Source organism: Hippocampus guttulatus, chromosome 12, assembly GCF_054856545.1.
Source record: "Hippocampus guttulatus isolate MCC_2025c chromosome 12, RoL_Hgut_1.0, whole genome shotgun sequence".
In the NCBI taxonomy this organism is placed as follows: Eukaryota; Metazoa; Chordata; class Actinopteri; order Syngnathiformes; family Syngnathidae; genus Hippocampus; species Hippocampus guttulatus.
In genome coordinates, this window is record NC_141272.1 from 15,203,370 (window position 1) to 15,216,413 (window position 13,044).

Genomic DNA, 13,044 nt, shown 5'->3' on the forward strand with positions numbered 1-13,044 from the left:
TGAAAAAGTATATAATGAATGAAATAACTTATTTTTTTGTCATACCTGATTGCTTACAACACTTAGATATGGATCAATGGCCGGACGTTTGACTTTTTTACAATACAATGTCCTTTAATGTTTTGTTTCACTTTACAACATACAAAAACAAAAAAATTGGCAAAAAATAAATTTAAAAATCGAGTGCTGGGTAATGTTTGATTGTAATTATCTTTGTCTGATGCTGTAATGTCTTAATGTGTGTAAAACAACAACAACAACAACAACCAAATGATTTTAAAAGTGCTAATTTTTACAGTATTTGTCTTTGAAACAGAGAGAAATACCTGCAAAATTTGGCCTTTGTTTTGCTATTTTCCGAGGTTTTTAGATGTCATTATCTTTGTCTTGTGTTCAAATGGGCTAATATGTAAACACATTTGAAACACTCCGCCTGTTTTTTCTCCTCAGGTCAGTACAGTACAGCAGTATTGCTTTGGCGCCATCAAGTGGCATCTTGGTGTCAAGCAAGGATGTCGAAATAAATTGAGACCTAAACATGTATTAATTTACAAAAATGTTGTGCTTTTACCACCTTGTGGCATTTTAAGGCAATTATAAAGGTTTCGTGTCGACAACGGATTTTCAGCATGACTCAGTCCCTCTGCCCTGTGTTTACTGTAGTAGAGGTACACGGTAATATAATTACTGAAAAATGCCACAAGATTGCAGCAAAGGATTACTTTTGTTTACGATAGATCTAAGTGTATTTACGTGATTTTCGGGAGTGTCTTAGGAAACGTTTAGTGAATATTTAATACATTTTGTATTACTGCAAAGCAGTGGCGTTCCGTCAGGGCCAGCAAGGCCTTCTCTGCTGGCCTAAACATTCTCAGAAAAGTACATTTAATAAATTTACTTTTATTAAGGTAAATTTATACAAGGCAGCCAATCAGATCAAAAGTAAATGTAATAAATTTACTTTCCTGAGAATAACATAAATTTAATTTGTTATTTTATTTTCATCATTATGTAAACAAAATTATTCTCTGTATTCTTTACGTCATATTATTTCCACTTAGTCGATAAATAACTTATTAATTATGGTAGAGTTTTTAACCAATCATATTTCAGATAGCTTGTGTTGCCATGTAAATTAAATTTGCTCAGGGGCTTCAGATTAAACAGAGCAGGCCCCTGTGCGCTGTAAATGAACGGGCACAGTCAGCTTGCAATAGCCAATCAGATCACGAGTCTGCGTGCCAGGGCCAGCTCGAAGGGTTGACGTCGACACTGGACGTGCGCGTTCGGTGATTGGATTAGCGCCTGCTAGAGGGAGCTGTTGCTGCATTTTGACCCAAAATGGCCGAAGGAGAAGACGTTGATCTGGTTGCAGGACTACTTTCCACACAATTTTCAAGACGGACCTTCCACTGGATTTACCAATTTAAGTTGTTTTACCAAGACAGCAAGGAAACATCAGAGCACGGCTGGGCACTTACAAGCTACGGTGCGTTTAAAAACGTTGGGGACACTCGCGTAGATCTGCAGCTCAGTGAACAGGCACTACATTGGTGAGTCAATGAATTTTATTTTACATTTCTTCTTATTTTATTTCGTTAGTATTAATGGGAACGAAATAAAATGACAAAGATACAAAAATATATCAAATAAATCAGCTCACCTGCAATTTATAATGGCGCATTGTAGTCAGCTTCGTGCACTAAAATTCGTTCAATCTCAGCTGCTCAACATTTTCAGTTATTTGCTGTTTGTTGTATAGCCTATTCTCAAAATGCTAATGATCTGTTTACTTTATTTTCAAAGAATAGTTTGTTTTGTTATTGTGTGGTTGGTGTCTTATATGAAACTGCGACATTGTGCAATTTATTGGACAGACTTGTTTATGATCACACAGCGTAATTTGGGTGGCATTTTATTTAGTATTTTTAAAATCTTTTTATTTTTGACAATATCTGTAAATTTAGTTTCCTGCTCTTAATTCGAATGCATACTTGATGGTTTTAAATGCTCCTGAAATTAAGTGCTGCCTGACGAGCCTATATTGTGTTAATGTATGTGACGTCACTGGAGGCCTAAGGTTGAAATGCACGGCCCGCCGCTGCTGTAAAGTAACTTTTTGGGAATAGCATAGTACAGGGGTGGCCAACCAGTCAGAGACGAAGAGCCAATTTTTTTTACTCTGTTACTGCAAAGAGACACACACACACACACACACACACGACCATGCACTCGCTCACACATGCATGTACGCTAAGACGAGCAACAGCCTGAGCGCCTGAACATAAATGAAACCTAAAGACACAAACACACAAATCTTTTTTTATTTCCTCCTCCCACTGCTCACGGTCAACTTGGGACCAGTTTGCTGGCTCTTGGTCGATTGCGATCGACGTATTGGGCACCCCTGCCTTAAAAACAGAGGTAATTCGCTGACTAGCTTAGCACTTAGCGCCGTTGTCTACGCATGAGCGGTGATTCAGTCATCTGATTGGTTGCTCTCTATGTCAATCAAGTAACGGGACTGGTGATAGGCTGCCGTAGTATGTTCTATGTATTAAGCACCTTGTTTTAATGGCAGCACCATCGCCGAGGCATTTTCGACAATTGTCGTGTGAAAGCCCGGGAGCCGCATTGAACCAGCCAAAGAGCATGCAGTTTGCGAGCCGCGGGTTGGCCACCCCTGGCATAGTAGATTAAAGCGTATTTTTCCTAAATTAAAAAGTACTTACGTAACTTTTAACATTGAGGCAACGTTTAGGGAATATTTTGGAAATTGAGAGTATTCAGTGAAATTTTAGGTATAGCTATAGTGTATAGGACCTCTATAATTTTTTAGCAAGATGAACATTTGGGCCGACTATGCAACTGTATTTTGATTTTGGTCTTTCTGGTGGTATTTGTAGATCCAAATTTGAGGTGGCACTTGAAGTAAATAAAAAATCTTGAGAACCACTGGTCTCGTGGTTAATTCTATTCATTGAACTCTTTCAATTGTGCTATAATATAGAGCAAAAAAATAAATAAAATAAAAGAGTAAGGAACAATCATTATGACATTATTTACACAATAATCCAAACCAAAGAAATGAAACAGAGTGTACAAAAACATGGAATTGATCAACGAAAGAGAAATATAACATTGGCTACTTTACAGTCAACAATGAAATAGTAGTCGGCAGGTGCAGGCCATCAAGTGGTCGCTGGTGAAATCCTGGACACCACTCAAATGTAGTCTTTGGGTGCGGACGCTCGGCTAGGTGGGTACTTGGCGCTGTAGTTGTCCTTGGGCGGGCAGTTGGCGCACAGGAAAGCGCCGCCTATGATGAGCAAGGCCGAGGCCCCCCAGCCGATGAACAGAGAGGCCCCCAGCCCTCTCTTCAAGGTGGACGGCAACAGCGGGTCGTAAAAGTCCCTGATGATCTTGTTGGCTGTCCAGCACACGGGGATGAGGCACAGCACCCCCGCCAGGATGAAGACCACGCCGGATGCCACACAGATTTTGACTTTGGTGCCCTGGTCCTGCACGCAGTTGGTGCACTTGCCGCCCATCACACAGAGGAGCAACCCCAGCACGCCGAGCAGGATGGAGATGACGATCAGGGCTCGGGCGGCCTGGAGGTCTGCGCTCAGGGCCAGGAGGGAGTCGTAGACCTTGCACTGCATCTGTCCCGTGCTCTGGAACACGTTCATCCAGATGCTCTCCCATATGGTCTGCGCTGTCAAAATCGCATGGCCTACAAAGGCCGTCACCTTCCACTGGGGTAGGACACAAACAATGATGGTCCCGATCCAGCCAGGCCGCAAAGTGCGGCAACGAGCATCTGGAAGCCCGCTGACACCATGTCCAAAATTCAAATGAAGTTCTTTGAGTGTTGCTGCTTGAAGGAAATGCTCAGGTGAATCTGTAGCGCCTCTTTTTTACACTTAACACACCTGCTTGCGGTTGCCCCCGGGGCATGTTTCAACACGCAGAGTGACTGTTGCAAGAATAATGGCCGCCTACTTGTCACTTGAAGAAGCTAAAAAAAGACTTCAGTCGCTCCTTCTAGTGCAGGGTGTGAAAGTTGCTTTCATCATGGAGCAGGTTGTAGTAACATTTGGTTATCAGGGTGAAACCACATCGATGTAAAATGGTGAGGTGTGAAATGTGATCTAAAAATTGGCTTTAACTTCACGTTTGGGTCCACAGTCGGAACAGTAAAGAAGCAAAACTGGTACATGTCTGGATCTTGAGCGGGAACTAAGCAGAATTAATCCACCTCAATTCAATTTTCAAAAGTATCACTCGTGTACAAAAACACAATATATCAGCATAAACAGTGCAACATACACCATCTGGACAGTTGAAAATCAATATATATCTCATAACATGACAAAACAAATCAATGAGTTGCGTCATACCCACCAGAGGTGCTGATTACAAAATGTATGAACGTGTGCTTTGTTAGTCATAGTTGGCTATGACAAGTTTTGCTCTGACCAGCCAAACAGTGCACATCAAAATGCTGATGTCATTAAGGGCTAGCGTGCTGACCCGGTGAGGATGAATTTGAAATCAAATTGGTTCACGAAACAGTCCCATTGCTAGTATAGCTGAAGCCAGCACAAGTGATCGTGAAGGCTCGGGGAAGAGTAGATCGACATGCAAACACGTAAAGGCTGAAATCTGATTGGAAAAAAAAAATCCAACGTAAAGGCTGAAATCTGATTGGAAAAAAATAATCCAACAATACCAGTCATCCATTTTCTCTACAGTAGGCTGGCAAGTGAACCGAAGCAGATCCCAGCTGACTCTGGACTGGTGACCAGCCAATAGCGGGGCACATATGGACAAACAGGCGTTCAAACGCTCATGGGTAGTTTTCAGGGAACCGAACATGCATGTTTACGAAATGTTGGCGGATGCTAGAGTGCTCGCAGAAAACACAGCAAACAGTAAGCCTGGCGTGCTGCCCAGTGCAAACGACAAAAAGAAGTTCGGTGACAGTGTCATTAAAAGTCACCATCCATCCATCCATTATTTGATCCGCTCATCCTGGAGCCTATCCCAGCTGTCGTTGGTACCCTGTAACCAGTACCTGAACTGGTCGCCAGCCAATCGCAGGGCACACTTAGACAAACTACCATTCTCACTCACTGTCACACCAAGGGACCATGAACAATTGTTCCATTAACCTGCCATGCATGTTTTTGGAAGGAGGGAGGAAATCAGAGTACCCGGAAAAAACCCCACACAGGTACGGGTGGGGCCGGATTCAAATTCCCAACCTCTGCAGTGTGGAGTGGACGTGCTAACCAGTCAAACATTTTGCCACCACATACAGTATGTGTGTGTGTGTGTGAGAGAGGGGGGGGGTGTATGTATATATATGTGTATATATATATATATATATGTGTATTTTCAAGTGACACCAACTTTTAAAGATTGAATAAATCTGAAAATTAAAAGCCCCGGTGCAAAATAATCCGTTCATTAAAATGGACAAACGACTGACAAATATTGTCACTTAAAGCATTTTTGTTGTTGTTTTTTTTGCCGAACTGGGCCAATATACCAAAAAGGTACAAAAGATTTTTTGATTTCCTTTTTTTTCAGGACCTGCTTAAACTTATGACAGCCCTTTTATGAAGACATTTCAAAAATTGATGAAACATAACTTGATTTGTCATGAGATGCCTCTTTACGGTATATGAAATCTGAAACTCACCGCAATGCAGCACATTTTTGATTTATGTGTTGTTTTTTTTTCTCCTGAACAAACAAAACAACATTTTTTTCAGGTATCATAATATTATGATACCATAATATTATGATATTATTTATCATAATATGAACCAAGAATGTACATAAACATATGACACCAAGCGACAATAGGAAAACATCAAAATCTATCTGACCTGTCAGTGAAACTTCAACTCCAGTCCAGTGTCCAGCTTTGCCGATAAACACGATGGAAGCGGTCCCAAACGCGAGTGAGTCCACCCAACATTGTGTGGCCAAGAGCGCCGCCGCCCAAGGAATCAGATTGTACCACAAATGAATGGAGGCAGTGTCACACAGCCAAAAAAGTAGACTACAATCCTTCCGTTTGATCCACGCTGGGATCTTTGGACATATTGAATTCCACCAACCAGGAGGAATGTCCACAATTAATACTCTGAGGAGAGATGCTTTCAGAGCGCGGGGGAAAGCTCTTTGCTCATCAATGTGACTCTGTTGGAACTCAAAGGTTGAGGAAAGAATTCTAGCTGAACAATGAATCAATTTCCAATTGCAAAGGAGAAGAATCCGGCCAATTTCCTTTGGCAAATAGTGAATGATTAATCACAAAATGGTCTTCAAAATGTTTTTTGCCACACCCAGTTCAAGTTTACTGTTTAACTAAACGTCAAACAAAGAGAATTACATCACTAATTACTTGTGTAATTAAAACAAGCACATAGAATTGCCTGCCGGCCGCTTAGCTTGATGCTAGCAAAAAAAGCAAAACATCACAGACATGCTAACCGTTAGCTGCTAACGGTTAGCACTTATAGTCACGGTTTTTTAACCCTGCACCAATGCTGAAGTGGGTACATGGATCGAAAAGTTGAGAAAAGGCCTTTCTATGGTCAGATCTCTATTACTAAAAGTTATTCCAACTGGTTTATGATAAAGAGAATTAAAAAAAAAATAAAAATAAATATAATACATGCAACTGTGAGAAACTGCCTTTTGGAACCGGAGTGACAAATGTTGGCAGGATGTAGTGAGGCAAACTCAGACTTCCCCCTTGTGCAACTGTGTGAACCACTACGCCACTGAGCTTGACAATCGATCTTTAAGAAAAAAAAATGTTGACAATCTACAAACAATACAAAACGACGAATGCAAGATTACGTCTTGGCCTGGGCAAAGTCAGGCAGTTTATGATCAATAGTCAAGTATCAAGTACAACTTTATTGTCAAATGTGCTGCAACATACAGCACAAATGAAATTTCTTCCCTCTCACAACATACAACAAGAGGAGCCGCTGCAGGTGCCCGTGCCGACATCAAAAGAAATCTAGAAGATAACAGCTCCTGAAAAAAAAAGGAAATCAAAAAATGTCATGTTTGTTTTTATTAATATCTTTTTTTGCCATTAGTTATTTTTTCTTCCAAAATTGGTTAATCAAATTATTTAAGTATTTATTCTTTTATAAACGATAAAATAAAAAGTGGGTGGCAGGGTGGTTGACTCATGGTTAGCGTGTCGGCCTCGCAGTGCAGAGGTGCAGGTTTCGATACCGCCTCCTGCCTTCCTTTGTGGAATTTGCATGTTCTCCCATGCCTGCGTGGGTTTTTTTTCCGGGTACTGCGATTTCCTCCCACATTCCGAAAACATGCATGGCAGGTTAATGGAGCGCTCTAAATTGTCTCTAAGTGTGAGTGTGAGAGTGGAAGATTATTCGTCTATGTGTGCCCTGCGATTGGCTGGCAACCAGTTCAGGGTGCACCCCGCCTACTGCCTGAAGACAGCTGGGATAGGCTCCAGCAGTGGATTAAAAATGGATGGATGGTTAAATAAGAAGTTGTAAAATAAAGTTGTCATTAAACAATTAGTTATCCTCACAAAGGTCGCGTGCAGCTGTCTTCGTTCAGTCGTACACCCTGAACGGGTTGCCAGCCAATTGCAGGGCACACTTAGACGAACAACCTTTCGGGGCTCAAAATCACAGCTAAGGACCATTTAGAGTGTTCAAAATAGCGATTTGTTACAGTATATCAACATTAGTACTTTTCCCTTGAAAATAGGGACCTTTTTTTTCTTACGGCATTTAGGGGTGCACGTGTTGGTTGCTCAATTGACTTTAATATTTTGAGGGGATCTACGTGAAGATTCCTCCCCTGGATCCAAAAAGTTTGAGCACCCTCTCTGAGCAGGTCGTCCATTAGAAATAAATCGGAGAAGTGGTCAGACCGGCTCTCGTTCCCAGAACAGGTCAATGCTCACAAGCAGCTCTGCAGGCTGCCACCTGTTCATGTCTTGAATTTTTTGGACTGATGTCCTGTGTTGTCATTATATCAGCCCAAACCTCTAGATTTGAGCCTTAAAAAAATCGGCCTTGTTTTTGCACTAAATTGTTGACGGACCTACATCAAATGCCAGCAGATTACAGCAAGCGCAAGCCAATAAAACTGTTATGATTCACCATGTATTTGGATTTTGATCATCTGCAGATGCAAACTTATCTGATCAAGGAAGATTCCACAGAAAAAATACTCAGTTGTTAAATAAATATTTTTGCATCCTTATCAGTGCATCACTTTGCCCTCACACAGTCCAAATCTGAAAACGATGATGAGTTTTAAGAAGTGTCCGAGATGTTGAAGGAGGCTTCAAAACGTTTGAGAAAAGTTGAGGTGACCATGTACGTCCAGAAATGTTCCAAATATATTTTGAGGGGTATGTTTGAGGGATCGGGGGTATGCCAACTCTGTTGGGATGTGGAAGGGGGTGTGTCGTTTCAAAATTCTGAGAAATAAGATGTGGAGCATCCAGAAGTGTGCCGATAAAATTATTACTTTTTAAAATTATGTCCATGTTCAAGGCAGTGCGGCAACTACGTCAGGATTTTGCAGTCAATAAATCTAGTGGCTTTGATAAAGTGGTTTTGAGATCTGCGAGACGGCGGTGCTGGGTCTGTTTAGCATCGCCGCTCGACATTTTGATCGTGTAAAAAGTGGAAGCCAATAATCCTGTCCAGTAAACGTCAGATGATACGCACCTCTAGACATCAATGCAGCATGTGTTGCGCAATATATTTTGGTGTACATCATGGTGCTCAAGTGGTTCTCACGCTTGCGTCACAGTTTGAATCTGGAATAGTGCAGGTTGGCTTCATCCTGTCTGCTGGGTCAGTACGGAGAAGGCATACGCTGCTAATTGATTTCTGTTGACATGTGACCTGTGGAGAAGAAGCAGCTGGGGGGTTAGCGACATGATCACCCTGACCGGTGATCCAGGATGACCTTAGTAAATGAGAAGAACGCTCTTAATGACACAGAGTTCATATATTTACTCATTTAAAACAAGGCCCTAGGGAAGTATTGGTGCCATATAAATAAGCCCCCCCCCACCCCTTATTATTTCAGCAACCTTCCTGTGGGACGTGTATAGGATGCCTGCATGAAAGTTGGCAAAGCACACAAGGATTCATTGTGTTGCTCGTTTTCCCCCACTCCGAAGCACACAGATCTCATTCCAAGCGTGATTCAGCATTTTGCTGCATTGATAAAGTTATTTCAATGAAAACCACATGGTGGCTTGTAGTCATGCATTTCAAAGCCTTCCCTGCTGGACCATCATCACAAGCATGGACTGATATTTACAAATGAGATGAAATGGTCATTATTTATTTCCGACAGTCTTTTGTTTTCATTTTATAGCTCATTTTGGCTACGGTTTGTGGGTTAATCTTTTTTTTTTTTTTTGGTGAGGGGGGGGGGGGTCAGATTTCAGCTTTGATGTGTTGCCATGCAAATAATATTTGCACAGTGCTTTCAGAATCCTGGGTGCTGGTGTTGACTTGACATGTCATATTTTTCACTTCTATTCAATTTTTCAATCCTCAGAGTGATATCTTTTTTTGGGGGGCACTTTCAGAGCAGTGTGTATGAGCGCTATAGCTAGCTGATACAGACAGGCAGGAGCAAAGAGAGATCTGCTGTGAACCGGTACTTGGAGACCACTGCTGGCATTAAAATGTCTTAAATCAATCTTTCAAAAGTCTTTAATATATGAACACATAAGTAGGATTTTAGGATTGCAACTCATCCTGAATCGCTAAAATAAGTAATTATTTTCCAAAAAAGAATTCATCTGATGACTCTCGTGGTAACGTCATGTGCTTTTAGTTTGGGCTCTTACACTCACATGCCCGTCATTTACGTATTAAAACAACTTGGGCAACATGGGACTTTGGGAACCTTAGGAAGTAGATCTTAAATTTAATTTCAAATCGAATTAAAAAGTCCAGATTTTAAATTGTTTTAGGATGAAGGAACTCTGTATTAAGTTTTAAAATCAAAACAATGAATAATCTGTTGGAAGTATTTCCCCGTATCTCTCAACACAACTTGACATCACCTGGATCTGACTCCACCTTCAAGCTGTATAAAGGAGGTCGAATCAATTTCTCCCTCAAGAGGGACTCGGCACCAACAGCCGAAGGGATCTCATATCACCTGCGAGGCGGCGCACAATCCAACACACAGAGGGCCTTCTCTCCCCAAACGATGGCCTCTTCCGGCGTGGAGATCCTGGGCCTGACGCTGGCCGTGGCGGGCTGGCTGGGTGTGATGGTGACATGTGGTCTTCCCATGTGGCGCGTGGCCGCCTTCGTGGGCCAGAACGTGGTGCTGTCCCAGGTGATCTGGGAGGGCCTTTGGATGAATTGCTCGGTGCAGAGCACGGGTCAGATGCACTGCAAAGTCCACGACTCCATGCTGGGGCTGCCCCGGGACCTCCAGGCAGCCCGAGCCCTGGTGGTGGTCTCACTGGCGCTGGGTGGAGTTGGTGTGGCCCTGGCCACAGCAGGGGCTCAGTGCACCGACTGCAGCGATGACGTGAGGGGAAAATGGCGTCTGGCGGCAGCCGGGGGGCTCTCTTTGACACTGGCTGGGATGCTGACGCTGACGGCCGTGTCCTGGACGGCTCACGCCATCGTGTTGGACTTCCACGATCCGCTTATGGAGCAGACGGGGAAGCGGGACTTCGGCAATGCGCTCTATTTTGGCTGGGCCGCCTCATGCCTGCTCATCCTGGGGGGGGCGCTGCTGTGGTGCCCCTGTAGCCGTCGGACTGACAGGGGGCCCATCCAGTTGAACTACTTGGCTGTTTCTCGGCGTGGAAATGACAGACGAGACTATGTGTGATGAATGTGGGGCCAATGTGACCAGCAAAAGGAGAGGGGGGGGGTGAGCAACGGGCAGTGGGTGAACATTTGAAGTAAATTGGACATGTTTTTTTGGGGGGGGGGGGGTAGGTGTCTGTGGGGGTGGGTGTCATTGTTTCCTTTTATATTCTATGTCAGTGGGGTACAAGTGCCTTTTCAAGAGGTGTACCAAATTTCAAGTGTAATAGTGGTCTGGGCAAATAATAAAAAGTGATGCCTTGAGCTAATTGCAATCGCCCATATTTCATTTTTCATCATGGAAATGCCTTTCATTTTTATGATGATTTTTTTCCCACAAGAAAAATAGCACTCTATAATATCATGCTTGATAAAAACAACGATTTAATGACATACTGTCTTTAAATAGAATGTAAAGAATGAAACCGTTTTGAGCACTTTTTTTTTTTTGCTTCAATTCAATGTACATTGGGTTGCTCCTTCTGGCGTGGACGCTTTGGCCACTTGAGGGCAGTATAATACAGACATATGAATCCACATGAAGCCAATCAGTACTCAGTAAGCTGCAGCAATATAGGGTGTTTTTTTTTGCAGAGGATAAAAAATATAAGCCTGTGAGTTACATTGTTTGAGTTCGAATATTCTTTGCTTAAAAGGGTTATAACACTGCAATTATTTTTTGCGATGTATTGGCCTGAGAATGGGGTTTCCCACATTGCATTAGCATACAGCTAATGCAGGCATTCTTAAAGATTTTTGGTTGTCTTAGATATAGATACTCTGTAATTCGCTTAAAAATACTCAACTATTTGTTGTTAGAACAAAAACAGTATTGTTTTAATTGACATGAGATTTTATTCAGACAGAAGTAGTCCTTTGCTTCCATCTTATGGCATTCATAGGCAATTACAAAGTCTTTTTGGGGGTGTGAATTATACTTGTAGATGCATTTTCTAATTGCAGCATGGCCCAGCATGGATTCACTGGACATCATGGGCTCTAACAGGCTTCCTTAAACTTTTCTTTGGGGGTTGGGGGGTGAAACTTTATTTTGAGGCTTTTATCGACTATCGCCAAGTTATTATTTGATTTTTTTTTAGGGTGTGTGGAGGGGGTGCGCCAACTGTGTGGGGATGCTGAAGAAAGTGCGTGGCTTAAAAAATTGGCAGCAAGAATGCAGATTTTTAGACAAATGTATTTGACTGCAGGTGACAGAAAATGAAATAGGCTGCCAACCATTTAAAGTCATAACATCATGTGGTATCCATTTCCACTTCCACAATGATAACCACCTCACCTGGGCCAGTTGTGATGTAGAAAGAGCACAAATACCAGATGCAACCCCCCACCATGAGATATTTAGTTTCGGGGAAAACTGAGCAAGGAGACAAAGGGGAGCTTGTTGGCCTCGTCTTCCTTTGTAACTTGTCCCGAAACCCGGTCTGGGATAATCGGCCAAATGTGCAACAGAAACCCTCACAAAGATTTCATTCATACCCTCACCCATACCCCAAATGGGACTCTGTAAAATAATAGTAAATGTAAGTCATTCAGTCCAAATGTGCGACTGAGTAAGATTTTGAAAAATAATCTAATTGCAATTCTTCCCAATCAATATTGCACATGCGAGAATTTTATATCCCCCATGTGCATTTTAACAAACACAAGCAATACATTTTATTGTCTTACAATGAACAATAATAAAATTTATTATTCATACACATATTTGGCTTTTAGGCTTCTGCTATAATTAAGGCAAAGTTTGCGATTTAAAAAATTGCATTCCGCTACACAGTGAAGTCGATTTGAATTCAACAAATTTTTCAGCCTCACTATTGATTGACCTACTTAGTGCACTCTAAACAAACAAAAGTGGCCTACTTGGCTGTTTTTTGAAGTTGTCGCATTGCAAACTAAACATGCTTTAGTTCCAATATGAGGTCAACTATGGTACAGGTTTGTTTCCGAATGTGCGGGAAAATGAATCACTTCTAAAGAATGTATTATGAATATACTTTTTCATTGCTTGTATACAGATAATTGGGCCTCAAGATAAGGGAATAACACATTTTTTGATCACTTACAGTTGAGATTTTCTTTCCCAAGAGACCATCTTCACGTCAACTATACATAACAAGTTGTAACCCTAAAAGCCTATAAGATT

At 42.0% G+C, this 13,044-nt stretch overlaps 1 protein-coding gene and 1 pseudogene across 1 annotated transcript; one reads left to right on the forward strand and one right to left on the reverse strand.

Moving 5' to 3' along the window:
• Nucleotides 1–3,224: 3,224 nt before the first annotated feature.
• On the reverse strand, nucleotides 3,225–3,844 carry LOC147197590 (claudin-4-like; annotated as a pseudogene).
• Nucleotides 3,845–10,210: 6,366 nt separating this feature from the next.
• Nucleotides 10,211–10,902, forward strand: LOC147197591 (claudin-4-like). The gene has a single exon (XM_086126007.1). It carries the CDS (start codon nucleotides 10,264–10,266, stop codon nucleotides 10,900–10,902), a length of 639 nt encoding a protein of 212 aa, XP_085982133.1. The 5' UTR covers nucleotides 10,211–10,263.
• The last annotated feature ends 2,142 nt before the right edge of the window (nucleotides 10,903–13,044 follow it).